We start from the raw sequence: 20,872 nt of genomic DNA, 5'->3' as shown, positions 1-20,872 counted from the left end.
AGGGTCATTTAGTCTATTCTCCTGCCTCTAAGCAGGATTTGGCCAAAATATGTGGCACTCTGCAAAGCTGGCTGAGAAAAATAAAAGTAAACTCCTTTCACATAATTATGCTTGGTGCCCATAGTAAAAGGTGAAATTTTCAAGTGTTTTATATATATATTTGTGAAGTGCTTACCTTGTGGCCAGGCATTGTACTAAGTGCTGGGGTAGATACAGGTTAATCAGGTTGGACCCAATCCGTGTCCCCCCATGGGGTTCACAGCCTTAGTCCCCATTTTACAAATGAGGTAACTGAGGCACAGAGAAGTAAAGTGATTTGCCCAGCAATCACACAACAGGCAAGTAGCAGAGCCACAATTAGAACCCAATTCCTTCTGATACCCAGGCCCATGCTCTATTTATTAAGCAACACAACACTGCCTTTGTATATATCACACGGATGTCTCTTCCTTTGGTAAATCTGTTCCAGAACATTGACCTCCAGGAAAAAAAAAAAGGTTTGGGTAGGGAGGCTTGAGCAGGGGTAGGGAAACTTTTTTAAAGCTTTTTCCTTCTGGGCAGGATAATTAGATAAGTGACCTCCTCAAAGATGAAGCCCAAGGCATTTCCAGTCAATTTCCTGTAAAGACACTTTAAGCTGCTGTCAGGTTACAGGAACAGAAATGGGAGGCTCTTTTTTTGGGACAGAAGCCCGGGCTCTGAGAGCTTCCAGGATAGCATCTGGTCTGCTCGATATATGGAAGCAGGACCTTGTGTGTGTTCTCTGATAGACTGGTGCTGAGTCATGGCTCTGAGGTCTCTCTGGAAACTCCCCCTCCCTCTCTTCCAGTAGGCCATTGCTCACACCCCTTTTGCTCCTCCTTGATTCAAAATTTAAAGTCAAGAGGGGAAAAAAAACCACTCCAAAAAGAACTGCTCTCAACCGACTGGAGTTCAGCCTGCCAGGCTTCTGGATTGAAGCAACTCTTTCCTTTACAGGGAGCTACCCGCTACCTAAGGTACTACCTGCTTCTTAGACAAAGGCCTCTGGAGCTCTAGTGGCAGCAGACAGAGAGACTTTGGAGTTGGTGGAACTGCTGAGCACTGTGAGTGAAGAAGAAGAGATGGCAGACCTGAGATCCAGCTCCCTGAGGGAACCAGAAATTGAGCTTTTCGTGAAGGTGAGTTTGCCACTCAATCGATGGTATTTATTGAGCGCTTACTGTGGTATAAAGCACAGGTGCTTGGGAGAGTATGTCTCCCAGTCCGCTCCAGGAGCATGGGGATAGTCCAGTGGATTTTTAGACTGTGAGCCCACTGTTGGGTAGGGACTGTCTCTATATATTGCCAACTTGTACTTCCCAAGCACTTAGTACAGTGCTCTGCACACAGTAAGCGCTCAATAAATACGATTGATTGACTGATTGATTGATTGATCTGATTTTAGCCACCACTGCCTAGCACCTTACAAGGAGTCTGGGTGGGAAAGGACTGAGAGAATTCCCCACCTAAAGTTTTCCCTTCTTCAAGCTTTGGGGAATTCCAGTGGATTTGGCACTTTCAAGTCAGGTCAGGAAGGCAACTGTAGGCAGGGAGTCTGTCAGTCAGTCATATTTAATGAATGCTCACTAAGTGCTTGGGAGAGTACACTATCACAATAAACAAACACGTTCCCTGCCCACAACGATCTTGCAGTCCAGAGGGGGAGACAGATATTAATATAAATAAATAAATTACAGATATGTACCTAAGTTGTGTGGGGCTGGGAGTGGGATGAATAAAGGGAGTGAGTCAGGGAGAGGCAGAAGGGAGTGAGAGAAGAGGAAAGTAGGCCTCTTGGAGGAGATGTGTCTTCAGTAAGGGTTTGAAGGGAGGCACCTGTAGAGGACGGGACTCTAAGGCTCCTACCTTGCACCTTCCTCATCCCAGAAAAATCAGACCTGCTGAGATCCCACAGATCTAAAGTTTTCCCCGGTGCTAGAGTTACTGGGCTGGTGAGCTCTGGGATCTCAGGGATAAAACAGCAGGAGGCAGAATGGGGAAATTTCACAGCTGCAGGGACTGTCTTTTTTAGAACTGTACTTCCTCTTTCGGGGTATTGATTTTAAGAAGTAAAACCCTAAGAAACCTCGTGGAGAGGATGACAGGACTTAGTATTTTTAAATTAATGGTCACACTGAGCACAAATGCCATATGCAAAATCATCCATATATATTTAGATGTGCAACCCAAAGTTCAAAAATATCTCCCTACATTTACGTGTTCCTTCCTGTTAAGGGTACTTTCGTAGCGACTCACGTGGACTTTGCTAACAAGATCTTTACCAATCTTGAACATAAACAGCTGATATTCAAGAAATCCTTCTATAAGTGTTTCTCATTCCTTTGTAATGGCTCATCTATAGGCGAAAGGGAGGTGGAAAGCATAATAATAAGAATAATGGTGTTTGTTAAGTGCTTACTCTGTGCCAGGTACTGTACTAAGCGCTGGGATGAATACAAGCATATCGGGTTGGGCTCAGTCCCTGTCCCACTTGGGTCTTACAGTCTCAATCCTCATTTTACAGGTGAGGTAGCTGAGGCACAGAGGAATGAAGTAACTTGCCCAAGGTCACACAGCAGACATGTTCATTCATTCATTCAATCGTATTTATTGAGTGTTTACTGTGTGCAGAGCACTGTATTGAGCACTTAGGAAGTACAAGTACTTGTACAAATACAAATTGGCAACATATAGAGACGGTCCCTACCCAACAGCGGGCTCACAGTCTTGAGGGGACTATGTCATGACTGCAAGGACTCTTTCTCTTTCTCAGGGATGGCATAACTGACCCAATGTATTCCTTCAGAAGAGCAAAAGTGAACATTCAACTATTTACTGAGCACCTACTTTATACAAAGCACTGTACTAAATGACTCCTCTCCCAGCCAGTTGGTCTACATGTTGGGCCTTGCCTTGTGTCTCCGGATGACTTTCAAGCAGAAATTGAATCTCTAGGATTCCCCCAATAGATGCCTTCCATTTCCCAGAAATTCAGGAAAGGAGCAGGTAGAGGGATCCTTCACAGTCCTCTAAACTGTAAGCTCACTGTGGGCAGGGAATGTGTTTACCAACTGTTATATTGTACTCTCCCAAGTGCTTAATACTGTGCTTTGAACACAGTAAGTGCTCAATAAATAAGATTGAGTTATCCCTTGAGGCCACTGGGGGGGTTAATGCATTGTGTCTTGGGCGTGCCAACTCAACATTTTAAGGAGCAGGGACTTTCTGATTAAAATAGTTAGATCCAGACCTTTTGAACTGTTTTCCGTGGGCTGGACCTTGCAAGAATTTTCCAGAGTTTCATCAGAGCATATTCATGATCTTTTTTTTTTTTTAAGAAAACATTAACTGAGAAGGCAGTGGCCAAGGAGTGGGAGAGGCAGACTTCAAAGTGGAAGCTTCTGCCAGTCTGCCAAGCACAGAGTGAACTAGAGTTGGCATTTACGTGGCAGACTAGAGCTGGGGAAGCCATCAAACAAAATCAATCAGGCAAAAAAAATCAAAATTTATTTTTGCCTCTCAATCTACCTGGGAAATTCCAAGTGTTTGGGAACTGAATTCTTTAGATCACGTCATCCCTCTGCCACTGGGGCGAAAGCATCCTGAAGGCAGGGTCCATGTCTTAACAACTGTTTTGAACTCACCCGAGTACTTAGTTCAATGCTCTGCACAGAATGAGCACTCGGTAGGTGCTACTGATCGACTAACCACCAGGCAAGAAGTCTGGTCTATAGTAAGCCAGATTTAGCCCCTTATAAACCCATCCCCTTCCACCCTTTCCACATTCTTCATCTCTTCACTGCTCTTTACCTAAGCTCTTCCACCCTCCACTCAGCCCCTCTCTTTCTCGCCTCCCAGTCTCAAGCCCTCACCTACCTTCAGTTGAGTGGACTCAAGTGTTCTGTTTGGCTTTCATGCCTCTTGCAGAAGCGATTGCCAGAGCCTGTGTTAATGCAATTGCTTCACACACCACGGGAGAGTGAAGTTTGCTTTCTGGCACCATACGTGGTACATAGCTCCTTGCCCTTGGTGAGCCCTGGTATATCATGCCGGGAAGAAGCATGGGGTGGGCAATAAGGCTTTGGGTTTATGGGAGCATTGCTCCAACAGGGAAATGAGGTTTGATGTTTGTTACTCATTTCCCTGCCACTTTGTGGAGTCAAACGTTCAGTGAGAACATTGTGAATTATTATGGTAGTTGTAAGCAAGCAACTTGGTTCCTGAGAGGAGCTCTCCACAGGAGGCTGTTTGTGTGGAGGAGTTGGCTGTTTGGTGGGGTTTGAAGCAGGCTGGGTCCATTGTTTTGAAATTTTGAATTTATTTTTTAATGTTATCGCTATGGAGACAGAAACCTCCAGCCAAGTCTGAGGGGAAAGAGACTATATCAACCCTAAGGAAGCGCTCGTTGACTCACACTTAGGAGGTGACTCATGAGACTGGAAAAATCGCAGGCCCAAAATTTGTGTGGTGTCTCTTTAAGCGAATATACCCGTGAGTGGAGGGGCAAAAAGAAAACAAACAAACTACCGTCTTCCTGGAAACTTGACTGCATTTCCCTTTACCCTCCCCACCCTCTTCAGCTTTTCCTCCTGCTAGAGAGGAACCTCCCTTCCTGTTATCAAATTCCATTCTCCATCCCTGAGTTTCCACCCACTTACCCCAGTGCTGAATGTACCACTCTCTCTCCCTGGGTCTCACTTCCCGCCTTGGGAACACCAAGAGAAGTCACGCTCCTAAAGATAGAGTCTCCAAAAAAGGCAGTGAGAAAAAGGGCCTTCCTTTTGAAAGTGCAGCCCACCTCTTGGGAAATGAGAAATGAGACAAATTCAATGAGTAAAGAGGTGGGGCGGAAGGCTACTGTGCCTGTTCCGTGCCATGGTAACAGCTTCTAGCGACACTTCATTTCTCAATGCTTTAGTTCCCTAATCTGTAAAATGGGGATAAAGACTGTAGACATGGTCTGTGTCCAATCTGATTAGGTTGTATCTACCCCAGTGTTTAGAACAGTGCCTGGCACAAAGTATTGTAACAAATACAAGCGTGCTCTGCACACAGTAAGTGCTTAATAAATACGATTGAATGAATAAAATATTATCAAAAAACCCCAAAAAACTGGGAGTCAGCAGGTCAGTGCTTGAAGCAAGTTGCTTTGACCCTCGGTGCCTCAGTTTGTCCATCTGTGAAATGGGGATAATTTAATTACCCCCTTGCCTAGTTCCACCCTCACTAATGGCGGGGAAGGGGGGATTGCAGAATACATCAGAACGTCTGGAAATATTTTGTGTCTGATCTTAGCCCGAGCTCACTGGAGGGTTCCCTGTAGCCTGGGGTTGAATCTTCTGTTTGATTCAGTTGGCTATCATCATCATCAATGGTATTTATTGGGCACTTAATATGTACAAAGCCCTATACTAAGTGCCTGGAAGAGTACAATTCAACAGAGTTGACAGACACATTCCCTGTCATCCCCCGGGCCTGGAATGCCCTCCCTCTGACCATCCGCCAAGCTAGCTCTCTTCCTCCCTTCAAGGCCCTACTGAGAGCTCACCTCTTCCAGGAGGCCTTCCCAGACTGAGCCCCTTCCTTCCTCTCCCCCTCGTCCCCCTCTCCATCCCCCCCATCTTACCTCCTTCCCTTCCCCACAGCACCTGTATATATGGATATATGTTTGTACATATTTATTACTCTATTTATTTATTTATTTATTTTATTTGTACATATCTATTCTATTTATTTTATTTTGTTAGTATGTTTGGTTTTGTTCTCTGTCTCCCCCCTCTAGACTGTGAGCCCACTGTTGGGTAGGGACTGTCTCTATATGTTGCCAACTTGTACTTCCCAAGCTCTTAGTACAGTGCTCTGCACACAGTAAGCACTCAATAAATATGATTGATTGATTGAGGTTACAGTCTAGAGAGGGAGACAGGCATTATTACTGTGCCTGATACATAGCAAGTGCTTAATGAATACCATATTAATATAAATGAATAATTTATAATATATAATTTATAGATAAAAATTATATATGAAAGCATATACAGATATATCCCATAGTCTTTATTCTGCCCTTTTCACAGAGCAGCTTTGAGCTGTAACCCCAATTCAGTGGTTGGAGGTCAGTCCATGGAGAAACCACTCCTCTTTAAGGATTTCCTGTTTCCTCTTGCTCCCCTCATTAGTCTTCTGTCTCCTTCTCATCACACTCATAACCTCCACAAAGCCAATAACTTTCACTCCCGCAGACTCCTACAAACTGAGTTTAAAATGGTGATGGCCTATTGAAGGCTCAGACTTCCAGTCCTCATTTAGGGGTTCCCAGAACCTGAACCCCATCAGGTCTTTCTACCCTCCCATCCAGATTGATTAGGCTATAGAGTACCTGGTAACTTCAGGAAGTGTTCTTGTTTCTTCTATCTTTAAACCTTGGAGTCATAGAACTAGAAGCCCCAAGAGATCATCTGGCCCAGTCTCTAGGCAGGTGAATGAATAAATCATCCAAGAAGGAGGATTGTCTATTATTTACTCAATGATTTTCAGAGATGGAAACTCCAAAATGACCTGTTTTATCACCGTGAGGGTTAAGATTCTACTTGCTTTTGCCCAACCAAAGTCTCTCCTGATATAATTTCAGCACACTTCATTTTAATCTTCAGTAGAAGTGGAGAATATCTGGCCAGTAGCCTATCATACAACCATTTAATTACCTTAAAGGCAATTATTGTCCCCTAAGCCTACTTTTCTTTCTTAGATGGAACCAGCCCAGTTATATAATAAATTAAATATTTCCACTAGATAGTAAATTAAAACATTTCCATTAGAGTGTAAGCTCCTTAAGGGCAGGGGTCATTTCTTCCTCATCTATTGTATTGTACACTCACAAGTGCTCAATTCAGTGCTCTGCCCACAGTAAGCAATCAGTAACTATGAGACTGATTTGCACAGATCCAATTTTACACAGATATATATGAATGGGGCCAAGATGAGAGCCCATTGCATTATCTTCTATATTTGTCCATGACAGTTTGCCATCAAGCTACATTCTCCAGGGCTCTGTTTCCCATTCCTTTTTTTTGACATTTTCCTCCCAATTGCCGGTACAATGACCCAATAAAAGGGTGACTGAGATTAATCTCATTTGAACCAATCTCAAATCTGCTTCTCCCAGGCAGGGATCGGTACCTTCCCAGTAATGGTCCAACTATACACCACTATCCATGATACATTATTCTGATGCATTTTTCTAGGTTATGTATCATGAGAAGCAGCGTGGCTCAGTGGAAAGAGCACAGGCTTTGGAATCAGAGGTCATGGGTTCAAATCCCAGCTCCACCAATTGTCAGCTGTGTGGGCAAGTCACTTAACTTCTCTGGGCCTCAGTTCCCTCATTTGTAAAATGGGGATTAAGACTGTGAGCCCCCCGGTGGGACAACCTGATCACCTTGTAACCTCCCCAGCACTTAGAGCTGTGCTTTGCACATAGTAAATTCTTAATAAATGCCATCATTATTATGTCTGCATCACTGGAACTTCCTCTAGGGCCACCAAGCAGACTCTAATGCCCACCTACTCACTGTACCACGATCTCGTCTATCTCACTGCCGACCTCAAGCCCCCATCCTGCCTTTAGCCTGGAATGCCCTCCCTCCTCATATCCGACAGACCATTACTCTTCCCACCCTCAAAGCTTTATTGAAGGCACATCTTCTCCAAGAGGCCTTCCCTGACTAAGCCTTCATTTTCCTCTTTTCCTACCACTTCTGTGTCACCCTAATTCATAGTAATGAGTGTCTTCTCCTCTAGAATGTAAGCTCGTTATAGGCTGGAAATCTGACTGTTGTATTGTATTCTCCTGAACACTTAGTACGGTGTTCTGTATACAGTAAGTGCTCAATAAATATGATTAATTGATTTGTGGGCCTCATCGTCAGTTCAGTATCCTCAAATCATTTGAAGGATTTTGATTTTAAACCAGCTACATCTTCTGGGCCTGTAAGTCATGTCACATTGCTACAGGTATGTCTTTAATAATAATAATTTTTTAAAAGTGGAATTTGCTTTTATTTTTTATGGTATTTATTAAGCACTTTGTGCAAGACACTACTGGATTAGATACAGGATAATCAGGCTAGACACAGTCCCTGTCTGACAAAGGGCTCACATTCTTAATCCCCATTTTAAAGATAACTAAGGCACAGAGAAGTTAAGTAACTTGCCCAAGGCCACACAGCAGACAAGTAGCAGAGCTCCCAGGATGTGCTCTTTCCACTAATCCGTACTGCTTCTCCCAACACTTTCTGTGTGCCAAGCACGGAATTAAGAATTGGCATAGATGGGAAGCAGTGTGGCTCAGTGGAAAGAGCATGGGCTTGGGAATCAGAGCTCATGGGTTCTAATCCCAGCCCCGCCGCTTGTCAGCTGTGTGACTTTGGGCAAGTCACTTTCCTTCTCTGTGCCTCAGTTACCTCATCTGTAAAATGGGGATTAAGACTGTGAGCCCCAACCTGATCACCTTGTAACCTCCCCAGCGCTTAGAGCAGTGCTTTGCATATAGTAAGTGCTTAATAAATGCCATCATCATCATCATAGATAGATGATAATTAGGTCCCACATGGAGCTCACAGTCTAAGAGGGAGAACAGGTATTGAATCCCCGTTTTGCAGATAAGGGAACTGAGACACAGAGAAGGGACACTTCACAGGGACAAGTCACTACTTGTCCAAGGCTACACAGTAGACAAGTGGCAGAGCTGGGATTAGAACCCAGGTCTTCTGAGTCACAGGTCTGTGGTCTTTCCACTAGGCCATGCTGTTTCTCTCTAGTGCTCTGCACACAGTAAGCGCTCAATAAATACGATTGATTGATTAGTGCCTATTCTCTGAACTGTACCAAACCACAGCATCAATCAGTATAGAGAGTGCCTACAATGTGTAATGTGCTGGGAAGAAAATGAGTTGGGGAGGGACTGAGGCCTCAGACTCCTCAAGCCCCCTGCTATTCGTGGTCAGAATCACAAAGTCTATGTTCAGTGTTGAGCTTGGTTATTCCTCTGTATAATATGCCTGGCCTCCTTTCCTGCTTTGCAATGCAACATCCTTGAAGTTAAAAACACCAGGCATATAAGGGATTTCAGAAAAAATTAGATAATGGCAGTGATGGCAGAGAAACAGTGTGCCCTAATGGAAAGCACAGGCGGGGAATCATGTGACCTGGATTTTAATCCTGACTCTTCCAGTTGCCTCTCTATGTGACTTTGGGCAAGTCTTGCCTCAGTTTCCTCATCTGTGAAATGGGGATTCAATACCTGCCCTCCCTCCCTCTTAGCTGTGAGCCCCTGGAGGGCGGCAACTGTTTCTAATCTGATTGTATTGGATTTACCCGAATACTTGGCACATACCGAGCTCTGAACGATCACCACAGTTATCTAAGCATTTGGTTTCATCTGTAATGGAATATCACTCAAGAGGGAAATCTGAGTGCATTTCAAGGATGAAAGAAAACTTGGAAATCCAATTTAAACAAAGGATGGGTCATAACCTCTTTTTTAGAACTGAAGGACAATCCATAAGCCTCTTTTTAACCCTCCATCCCTGCCCTTTAGCAGCTAATATCCGGGGAGAGCTAGCATCTGTGTCCAGCTGTTGTTCTGCAGCAACAACTAATTATGAGCGTTATGCAACTAGATGACCTGACTCTCTTTGGGTGAATATTATTGAGTGTTTCCTTGCCTTCCCTTGGCAGGCTGGAATTGACGGGGAGAGCATTGGGAATTGTCCCTTTTGCCAACGCCTCTTCATGGTCCTCTGGCTCAAAGGGGTTAAGTTCAATGTGACCACGGTGGACATGACAAGGTAAGTGAAGTAGGGATACCGTTCATGCTGAGGGCTGGGAATCCCTCAGGTCTCAGAGATGTCTCTTTTGCTTTCTTTTGGGATTGACTAAGATCCATAGCCTTTGTCTCCAGGGAGATGGTGTTGATGGAGGGGTCTTTGCTTTTGTTATCTCCTCTGGAAAGGAGGACCACACATCTCCAAGCCAAATTACATTTCTCACTGCTTTTTTTGCCGATAGCACTGGTACTCTCGAATTCCCCTTCTTTCTAACATACTAGCTCAGGGAGATTCAGTCTTTTTTTCCCCCCATCCCTTTATAATACATTTGATCCTTAATTATCTGGGTGACAAGTGTTTGGGTGAATGTGGATGAAGAACGGCTCATTTCAAACATTGACTTCAATCTCCTACTCCATCGAGGCTTTAACTGGGGCAGTGAACAAGCAGGAAAGTAATATTTGGAGTTGTCTACTACATTCTCCTTTCCCCATCCTTGGATGGGAGTGCCAAGGAATAGTCAGGGGCAGGAGAAAAGCAGAGACAGAGAAGGGGGAACAAGAGACTTGGATAATCCTCACCCTGGAAAATCTGTGCTCTGAAAAATCTAGATTTGTCTACGCTGCCCTTTCAATTCATTACTCCAGGCACTAAAGGCTGCCATGGAATTGGTGAGGAGATGTGGGTAGGAAGTTCTCTTCACTAGTGTCTAATCATTCATTCTTTCCAATCCCTGTAGGAAACCGGAAGAGTTGAAAGAATTAGCCCCCGGAACCAACCCTCCTTTCTTGGTGTTTAACAAGGAGCTGAAAACAGACTTCATTAAAATTGAGGAGTTCCTGGAACAGACCCTGGCTCCTCCAAGGTACAAGATATGGGGAATTCAAGTGGCTGAAAGGCTGTTGTAGAATAATCAAGGATGTAACACATAGGAAGGCAAGATTCAGAGTTGCCAGCTCCATCCCCAATAGTAATGATTATGGTACTCGTTAAATGCTTCCTATGTACCAAACACTATTCTAAGCTCTGGGATAGATACAAGTTAATCAGGTTGGACCCAGCCCCATCCCACGTGGGGCTCATAGTCTAAATAGGAAGGAATAGGATTGAATCCTATTGAATCAAGGCCCGACTGAGAGCTCACCTCCTCCAGGAGGCCTTCCCAGACTGAGCCCCCTCCTTCCTCTCCCCACTCTTCCCCTCTCCATCCCCTGTGCCTTACCTCCTTCCCATCCCCACAGCACCTGCATATATGTATATATGTTTGTATGTATTTATTACTCTATTTATTTATGTATTTTATTTGTACATGTTTATTCTATTTATTTTATTTTGTTGATATGTTTTGTTTTGTTTTCTGTCTCCCCCTTCTAGACTGTGAGCCCACTGTTGGGTAGGGACTATCTCTATATTTTGCCAACTTGTACTTCCCAAGCACTTAGTACAGTGCTCTGCACACAGTAAGCACTCAATAAATATGATTGAATGAATGAATGAATCCCCATTTTACAGACTGGGTAACTGAAGCACAGAGAAGTTTAAGTGACTTGCCAGAAGTCACAAAGCAGACACCTGGCAGAGTCAGGATTAGAACCCAGGTCCTCTGACTCTCAGGCCCATACTCTATCCACTAGGTCACGCGGCTTCTCCAAGCCTCTCTGTACTTTCATAGGGAGACCAGGATTGTGCTTAGTCCAGAGAAAAGCAGCTCTGTTGGCTGGGGAGGGGAACACTAAATCTTGCTGTTGGACAAGAATGGTTTCCTATCCATAGTCTATTTTGATGTCTCCCTCTGTAGACTTTAAAATCCTTTTTTGTTTGTTTCTTCATCAGTTTTTGGGGTTTTTTTGGTTTTGTTTTTAAGGCTAGTAAGCAATTGATCTGTCTTATTTTGGTCCAAAGGTGTCTGAGATAATTAAGCTCCTCTCAGGGTAGCCACAGCGTGGCTAGGAGAAATAGCGTGGCTCACAAGAGTGAGCCCAGGCTTGGGAGTCCGAGGTCATGGGTTCAAATCCCTGCTCCACCACTTGTCAGCTGTGTGACTTTGGGCAAGTCACTTAACTTCTCTGTGCCTCAGTTCCCTCATCTGTAAAATGGGGATTAAGGCTGTGAGCCCCAAGTGGGACAACCTGATTACCTTGTATCCCTCCCAGCACTTAGAACAGTGTTTTTCAAACAAATGCCATCATTATCATTATTATTACTGGGTGGAGATTATGAATGTCCAGCTAGCCTCTTCTCTGTGACCCATTTTGTCATGTGGTGAAATCAGGTGTCAGGTCCACTGGCAAAGGAATAGAATTTAGGATTATTTAAATTGAGCCTCATCCCCTTTTATTCAGTTAAGCCCCTCCCAGCTTTAATTTTTCAAAGCACTTCCATTAATTATCTCATTTGTTGAATAATTCAAGGGACCCAAAGGCTGTGGCATTATCAGTAGCAGCATCAGAAAACTCTTGAGGGGAGAGGGAGGATGCAAGAGGGACCATGCACATTTATGGAAGAGCAAATTTCGTCCCACAGACTGGATTTCTGAGAGCAAAATAAATGGTATATTTGACGTAAACACTACCCCCACTCATTTCTAAACATCTTTGGCCCAAGCCCTATTGACTTGTTCTTTCATCTGGGATGAGGGAGGCAGGGGAAGCTGGAGGGGTGAGTTATGGGGAGAGATTTATCAGAAGGAGAAAGGAGAAAAAAGAAGGGGGTGTCCTCCCTCTCTTCCCCCTGGCTCCAGCCTCAGGCTTTATTGTCTGATTCATTAACTTCCTGTTTGAGTTTATGAAAACCCTAGCCACCACTTACTCTCTTGTCTAAGAGATTTAATTTGTGTAAAATCTGATCCTAGATCACTGATTCATGAGGCCTGGCCTTCTGATTCCCACAGTATTACCAGTCTCTGATCATTCCTGTGGAAACTCCAAAATATTCCTGGATTAGCTCCCTTTTCGTGGGGATTTCCCTTCCTTAAACTTTTGATTGATACTATCAATTGATCTTTTGTAACACTTCTTGTCCTGTAAAATGAGTGTTATCCAGCTGCAGATTGGGGATTTGTTAGGGCAGCATTTTATCTCCCTATTTACCGATCGTGGATAACTTCTTGTCAGAGGAAGGATTTATGGGTGACTGGTTTTAGCCTGGCTGCATTCTAATCCATGAAAAAGCTGGTGGGTGAGGAAACAGTTGGATCTGAGAGATAGCACAGTGAGGAAATGGATGGTTCAGTGTCCCTGTTGTGAGCAGTGGGGGGAGGTCTGTGAAGGACTCTGAGTCCAGGGTTCCAGGGAATGGATAAATCCAGATTTATCTGTTGGCAGCAGCCATTTGAGCGACAAACAGAAGGTAGTGGAAAAAACAGAAATCAGACAGTGGCGTGTTTTCTTCAGCTTAAAGGACGGAGTTGGACTTGTTTAGCTAAACTAGGAAAAAAATGAGGGTGTAGCCAGCTGCCCAGGGTAGTGGGAAAGGCCAAGGAGGGGCTGAGTCTTCATCTGCATGGCCAACTTTCATTCATTCATTCAATCGTATTTATTGAGTGCTTACTGTGTGCAGAGCACTGTACTAAGCGCTAGGGAAGTACAAGTTGGCAACATGTAGAGACGGAGTAAACAGGAGGCACAAAAGGCACAAGAAGCACTTAGCACAGTGCTGTGCACACAGTAAGTGCTCAATTAATGCAATCAATTCATTAATAATAATAAATAATGGTATTTGTGAAGCACTTACTATGTTCCAGGCACTGTACTAAGTGCCGGGGTGGGTACAAGCAAACCAGGTTGGACACAGTCCCTGTCCCTTGTGGGACTCACAGTCTCAAACCCCATTTTAAAGATAACAGATCCAGAGAAGCGAAGTGACTTGCCCAAGGTCATACGGCTGACAAGTAGCAGAGCCAGGATTAGAACCCAGATCTTTTTCACTCCCAGGCCTGTACTCTATCCACTAGAACCCCCTAGTGGATCCCCTGGCCTGGAATGCCCTCCCTCTGCCCATCCGCCAAGCTAGCTCTCTTCCTCCCTTCAAGGCCCTACTGAGAGCTCACCTCCTCCAGGAGGCCTTCCCAGACTGAGCCCCCTCCTTCCTCTCCCCCTCCTCCCCGCCTTACCTCCTTCCCTTCCCCACAGCACCTGTATTTATGTATATACGTTTGTACGTATTTATTACTCTATTTATTTTACTTGTACATATCTATTCTATTTATTTTATTTTGTTAATATGTTTTGTTTTGTTCTCTGTCTCCCCATAGACTGTGAGCCCACTGTTGGGTAGGGACCATCTATATATGTTGCCAACTTGTACTTCCCAAGTGCTTAGTACAGTGCTCTGCACACAGTAAGCGCTCAATAAATACGATTGATCGATCAAATGATTGATAGTCTCCTGATTGACTGGAGGACTCAGGCCTTTTGAAGGCTGAGTGGTCAGTTTTGGTTCCAAGCCATTCCAAAGCCTTGTGTGGCTGTGAGGGCATCCAATCAATTTCCCAAATATCCATAGGGAGTATCCGTGGCTGGACTCCCAGTTTGAGCATCCAAACTGGAATTCCGTCAGACATGGGTAGGAGGGAGAGGGATTTAATCCCCATTTTACAGATGCCGAAGCTGAGGCATAAAGAAGCTGAGTGACTTGCCCAAGGTCACACGGCAGACAAGTGGCAGAGCTGGGATTATAACCCAGGGCCTCTGACTCTCAGGCCCACTAGGCATGCTGCTTCCTTTTCATTCATTCAATTGTATTTATTGAGCGCTTACTGTGTGCAGAGCACTGTACTAAGCGCTTGGGAAGTACAAGTTGGCAACATATAGAGACGGTCCCTACCCAACAGTGGGCTCACAGTCTAGAAGGGGGAGACAGAGAACAAAACAAAACATATTAACAAAATAAAATAAATAGAATAAATATGTACAAATAAAATAGAGTAATAAATACATACAAACATATATACATATATACAGGAGCTGTGGGGAGGGAAGGAGGTAAGGCTGGGGAGATGGGGAGGGGGAGGAGGTACATGTGATATCCTGACATGTGATAACTCTCTGTACCCTGAAAAATCACTCATCAGATCTGCTTGACATACAGTAAGTGCTTAACAAATACGGTGATAATAACAATAGCAATTATAATTTAAAAGGAGGCACCTTCTTTGGATAATCTATAACATAATAGTTATTATATACTTGTTAAGCACTTACCATGTGCCTGTTCTAAGTGCTGGGGTAGATACAAATTAATCAGTTTGGACACAGTCCCTGACCCACTTGGGGCTCACAATCTTAATCCCCATTTTATAGATGAAGTAACTGAGGCCCAGAAAATGAAAAGACCTGCCCAAGGTCACACAGCAGACAGTGGTAGAGCTGGTATTAATAATAATAATGACATTTCTTAAGCGCTTACCATGTGCAAAGCAATGTTCTAAGCACTGGGGAGGTTACAGGGTGATCAGGCTGTCCCACTGGGGGCTCACAGTCTTAATCCCCATTTTCCAGATGAGGGAACTGAGGCACAGAGAAGTTAAGTGACTTGCCCAAAGTCACACAGCTGACAGTTGACAGAGCTGGGATTTGAACCCATGACCTCTGACTCCAAAGCCCGGGCTCTTTCCACTGAGCCACACTGCTTCTCTGCTTCTCTTCTCTGGTATTAGAACCCAAGTCCTTCTGACTCTCAGGCCTGTGCTCTATCCACTAAGCAACACTGTTTAAAATGTGTAGCCTGGCAGAAATCTGATGGTTTCTGGCTCTCTAGGCCAATTCTATCATTTGTAGTTTGGAGGTTCTTGTGGGCAGGGATGTGTCTACCCCACTGTATGGTATTGTACTCTCCCAAGTGCTGAGCACAATGCTCTGCCCACACAGTAAGGACTTGATAAGTATTATTGATTGAGAGAACCCTCTTAATAATAATTATTTTTATTATTGTATTTGTTAAGCACTTACTATGTGCCAGGCACTGTACTAAGCACTGGGGTGGATACAAGTAAATCGGGTTAGGCACACTCCCTGTTCCATGTGGGGCTCAGAGTCTCAATCCCCATTTTACAGATGAGGGTGCTGAGGCACAGAGAAGTGAAATGACTTGCCCAAGGTCACAGAGCAGACAGGTGGCAGAGCCTGGATTAGAATCCATGACCTTCTGACTCCAAAGCCCGTGCTCTATCCACTATGCTATGCTGCTTCTCCAAGCCCGGTATAATCCCTCAAGCCCTGAATAAATCAGCCTGGACCTGATTGGGGTCAGATCTGCTAGTGGGCAGCTATAAACTTTGTGTGTAGCTCCTACCACCTCTACAGTGGGAGTTGAAGCAGTTTGTCCCTCAGTCAGTTGTACTTATTGAGCACTTACTTTGTGCAGATCACTGTACTGAGCACTTGGGGTGTATTGGAGAGTACAGTATAAAAATATAACAGACTCATTCCCTGCCCATTCAATAAATCATATATATCAAGTGCTTACTTTGTGCAGAGCACTGTCCTAAGTGCTTGGAAGTGTGCAATACAATAATAAATGGACACATTCCCTGCCCACAATGAGCTTACAGTCTTAGGGGGCAGGGGGCAGACGTTAATAAAAATAAATAAAATTACAGATATGTACTTAAGTGGTGTTGGTAGGGGGGATTGAATAAAAAGAGCAAGTCAAGGCAATGCAGAAGGGAATGGCAGCAAAGGAAAAGAAGGCTTAGAAGTTGTGGTTGTCTGGCAGAAATTTCATTTATTTAAAGCTGCCTTTCTGCATCTGGGGCATGTGGTGTCATCCGCATCTCTGACTGCCAACCAGCTAGATAAAATGAATTATTTTGCCAAAATGATTTCCCTTTTCCTAAGATATCCACACCTGAGTCCCAGATACAAGGAGTCCTTTGACGTGGGCAGTGACATCTTTGCCAAGTTCTCCGCCTACATCAAGAACACCCAGAAGGAGGCAAATCAGAGTAAGTCATTCCTAACTCCCTCTACTTTTCTGGGTTTAGAATATCTAAACATTCTTTCCTCTCCATGACTCCCTTTCGTCTATCCCTCTTACTAGTCACCCTCCCCCCAATCAAGAATGGATGCATTTTTCTGCCCCACTCTTTATTATGAGAAATAATCTGTCAAATGGGGATTCATCTGCAAAATGGGGATTAAGACTGTGAATCGCACATGAAGGCTAGACTGTGTCCAACCGGATTAGCACGTGTCTACCCCAGCACTTATTAAAGTGCCTGGCAGATAGTAAGCACTTAATATCATAAAAAATAACAATAATGCTGATAAAAATAACACCTTATTTTTGGATACTGCTTTCATTTTCCTAAAGCAGTTTTTAATCAGTTTTTTTCATTTTATCCTCACAATTTTCCCATAAGATACTTTGAGGCTGCTTTTATCATTCCCATTTTTACAGAGGAGGTAAGTGAGGGCCAGCATGTTTTAGTTATTGGCCCAAAGTCACACAGCAAGCCAGTGGCAGAGTGGAAATGAAAAACTGGGTAACCTAACTCCTAGCCCCACAATGTTCCCACTGGACTGCACTGTCTCTTATTTCTATGAGATAATGGGATAATGACCTCCAGAGCTCAAGAATCATTTTCAACCAATTATTTGTGGTGATAGAAGTCCTGGAGAGTACGGATTATTGCCACTCAAAAATCTGCTTTTTGTTTTACAGTATTTGTTAGGCGCTTACTATGTGCCAGGGATTGTTCTAAATTTTGGGGTAGATAGAAGCTAATCAAATTGGACCCAATCCACGTCCCACGTGGGACTCACAGTCTTAATCCCTATTTTACAAATGAGATAAATCTGTATATACAAGTTCAAGGCACAGAGAAGTTAAGTGACTTGCCTAAGATCATACAGCAGACAAGTAGCAGTGTCAACATTATAACCCAGGTCCTTCTGACTCCCAAGCTTGTGCTTTATCCACAAGACAATGCTGGTTCTCTAATTTAGCCTCATTTCTCACCATATTGAATACTGGAGCTACTAACACATCTACTGAGTTTCAACTCACCATTCTTCTTGGTCATCTTCCTCTAAGAGGGGAAATGGTGAAAAGTCAGGCAGTGGAAAAGATGGAGAGAAGCAAACAACCTTGATAGTCCACAAACTGCTGAGGTTGCTCCAGAATCAACTTGGGAATCATTGGCAGCTGATTGTAACTTGTCCTCTGGAAAAAGTAACCCAGATGGTATCTCTTAAAATCCAATTGATAATGGATTAAGTCCTGAAGAATTTTGGCTCAAATGAAAGTAAAAATAGTCATCACGGCATTAACCAATGTGGCATAAATAATTTTCCATTTTTGGATATGGCTGCTCCTTTGAAATCCTCTCTCTTTTTAAGTGGTATTTGTTAAACACTTATGTGCCAGGCACTGTACTATGTACTGAGGTGGATACAAACTAATCAGTTTGGATACAATCCATGTCCCACATGGGGCTCACAGTCTCAATCCCCATTTTTCAGATGAGGTAATTTAGGCACAGAGAAGGTAAGTGACTTGTTCAAGGTCACACAACAGACAAGTGGTGGAGTTGGGATTAGAACCCAGGTCCTCAGATTCCCAGGCCTGGGCTCTTTCCACTATGCCATGCTGCTTCTCATCAATCTAATACTCTTAAATCCACTACTCGGAATACTAAGAATTAATTTAAGTTCCCAATACCAAAGCCCCAAATCAAGCTCCCATGTTTGCAAAACCTGAGCTAATATAATCCCTCCATCTTTCTTTCTGGGATTCAGAGATTGAACCCCAGAAAATTCAGGAAGGAGCCAAGCTTGAAGCTTAGCATGATGGCTCTTCTGTAACATCTATCTGATCCTAGAAGCCTCTCTGCTATCAATGTAACTTGGAATTTCAGTTATACCCAGAACAGGAGAGGATTTTGGATCACTGTATTTGGTTATCACTTACTATTTGCCAAGAATTAAAGTCAGTGCTGGAGTAGATAAAAGGTAATCAAATCAGATGGAATCCCCATTCCGCATGAGCCTCACAGTCACAGGGGAAGGGAGAACAGGTTTTGAATCCTCATGGAATGAAAGAGTAGTTTTAAATTTATCCATGGTGAGTTTGTAGAGAAGTGTGGTGTGTGAATGAGGATTTGGGAGCTGGGGGATAGAGGGAGAAAGTGTGTTTTGAGATGAATATTTAAAAAGCGAAAGCCTTGGGAACTAACCCTGCATCTCTTCATTTAGATTTTGAAAAAGCTTTGCTGAGAGAGTTTAAGCGCCTGGATAACTATCTAAACAGCCCGCTTTTGGATGAAATTGACCAGGACAGTGCAGATGAAGTTTTGGTTTCCAGAAGAAGGTTCCTGGATGGGGATCACCTGACATTAGCAGACTGCAACCTGTTGCCCAAATTAAATATCATTAAGGTAAATGATGCACCTGTGCCACTCATTCATGACAGCAATAATGAATGTGGTATTTGTTAGTGCTTACTATGTGCTAAGAGCTGGGGTATATGCAATACATTCAAATTAAGCATCTCTGTCCCACATGGGGCCCTCAGAATAAAGGGAAAGAACAGGTATTTAACCTCCATTTTAAAGATGAAAAAACTGAGGCACAGTAAAGTCAAGTGATGAGGTTACAAAGCAGCTATCAGTCCTGTTCCCTTTCTACTAAGCCATGTTTCTTCTCTAATAAATAACATATAGGTACAAAGGCAGGATGCTGTCAATTTGCCTTAAAACTCTCCATTTTACAATCATTTAGTTACGTAGAATATTCTTAGCTCCTTGGTTATGTCATGTGACAGAATGGTCACCAGCAGGGTTAAAATTTTTCAGGTTGCCACCTCTCTTACCTTTGTCTCTATCTTCTGACTCCCTAGGTTGCGGCCAAGAAATATCGTGATTTTGACATCCCCGCCGAATTTTCAGGAGTCTGGCGCTATCTCCACAATGCCTATGCTCAGGAGGAGTTCACCCACACGTGTCCTGATGACAAGGAGATTGAATGCACGTACGCCAGTGTTGCTAAGAAGATGAGCTAGAAATTAAAGACTGTGTGTTTCTGGAGTCCTCTTCCCTTTGTAGCTCCCTCTCTCCCCCAAAGCTCTCTTCTGTATGCTATCTTCCTTGTCACTCATTAGAGACATTCAAGGAAGGGAAACATTGCATTCACAAAGACTCCTTTGTAAAGGAACTTTGTGCTTTGCATTCATTTACCCCCCCAAAGCCCCATCACCCAGCTTAGCTGGCCTGTGGTGAGCCCGTTTTCCCTTTAATATTGTATAAATTACCCTCCCCTCAGTGAAGCTGGCACCACTTCATTGTAGTGTGGCTTGGAGAGCTTTCTTGGCTGTTTTCTCTAGTCCCTGAGTCATCTGATGTGGGAAACCTGGGGGAGTTCAAGTTCCAGTGGTCACAGTGAGTCTTGCACTCCAGCCTTCCTCCTCTGGATTCTAGGAAGCCAGGGTTTAGGCTAAGAATAATAATAATAATTGTGGTATTTGTTAAATGTTTCCTATGTGCCACACACTGTGCTAAATATAGGGTTAATTCAGGAAAATCTAATCAGACACACTTGCCAACCCACATAGGGCTTACCTTCAAAGAGGAGGATATCTTTGTCATCACCATGGCACTGTACTAAGCACTGGGGTAGATTGGAGATCATCAAGTTGGGCACAGTCCTTGTGCCTGCCTCACTGTCTAAAAGGGAAGGAAAATACAGGTATCGAATCCCCATTTTCCAGATGAGGAAACTGGCTCCCAGAGAAGTGTAGTGACAAGCCCAAGTCACACAGCAGGTGCGTGGCAAAGCTGGGGTGAGAAGCCAAGTCCTCTGACTCTCATGCCCTCTTTCCAGTAGGCCACTCTCCTCTGCAGGGCCATTTCCCCATTTGGAATAATTTGCGGTCGGCCCTTAAAGGCCACGTTGAGAAGAGTGGATGATGACCTTGGAGGTTGAGATTGAGGGATATTGAGTGATTTGGTTTGCCTGGAGAAATGGAGTGGCCTCAAGGCTTGAAGGGACACAGACCTGGAAGCTCATGGTCCATTTGGAATGTGGTTT

The 20,872-nt window shown here is 43.9% G+C and overlaps 1 protein-coding gene across 1 annotated transcript; it reads left to right on the top strand.

Annotated features, from left to right (window-relative positions):
* The first annotated feature begins 898 nt into the window (after positions 1-898).
* CLIC2 (chloride intracellular channel 2) lies at positions 899-19,872 on the top strand. Its single transcript, XM_038747989.1, has 6 exons — positions 899-1,160; positions 9,760-9,869; positions 10,588-10,713; positions 16,685-16,791; positions 19,043-19,224; positions 19,686-19,872. Exons 1-6 carry the CDS (start codon positions 1,104-1,106, stop codon positions 19,845-19,847), a joined length of 744 nt encoding a protein of 247 aa, XP_038603917.1. The 5' UTR covers positions 899-1,103; the 3' UTR covers positions 19,848-19,872.
* Positions 19,873-20,872: the final 1,000 nt, after the last annotated feature.

This window comes from Tachyglossus aculeatus, chromosome 6, assembly GCF_015852505.1.
Source record: "Tachyglossus aculeatus isolate mTacAcu1 chromosome 6, mTacAcu1.pri, whole genome shotgun sequence".
NCBI lineage: Eukaryota > Metazoa > Chordata > Mammalia > Monotremata > Tachyglossidae > Tachyglossus > Tachyglossus aculeatus.
This window is presented reverse-complemented; position numbering and strand designations above follow the sequence as displayed.

What these genes read in the sequence shown, in the direction of transcription:
- CLIC2 (XM_038747989.1), top strand. Translation starts at nt 1,104, where the DNA reads ATGGCAGACCTGAGATCCAGCTCCCTGAGGGAACCAGAAATTGAGCTT. An exon ending in ACCACGGTGGACATGACAAG is followed by an intron (nt 9,870 to 10,587) that starts GTAAGTGAAGTA and finishes CAATCCCTGTAG; the next exon opens with GAAACCGGAAGAGTTGAAAG. An exon ending in CAGACCCTGGCTCCTCCAAG is followed by an intron (nt 10,714 to 16,684) that starts GTACAAGATATG and finishes CCTTTTCCTAAG; the next exon opens with ATATCCACACCTGAGTCCCA.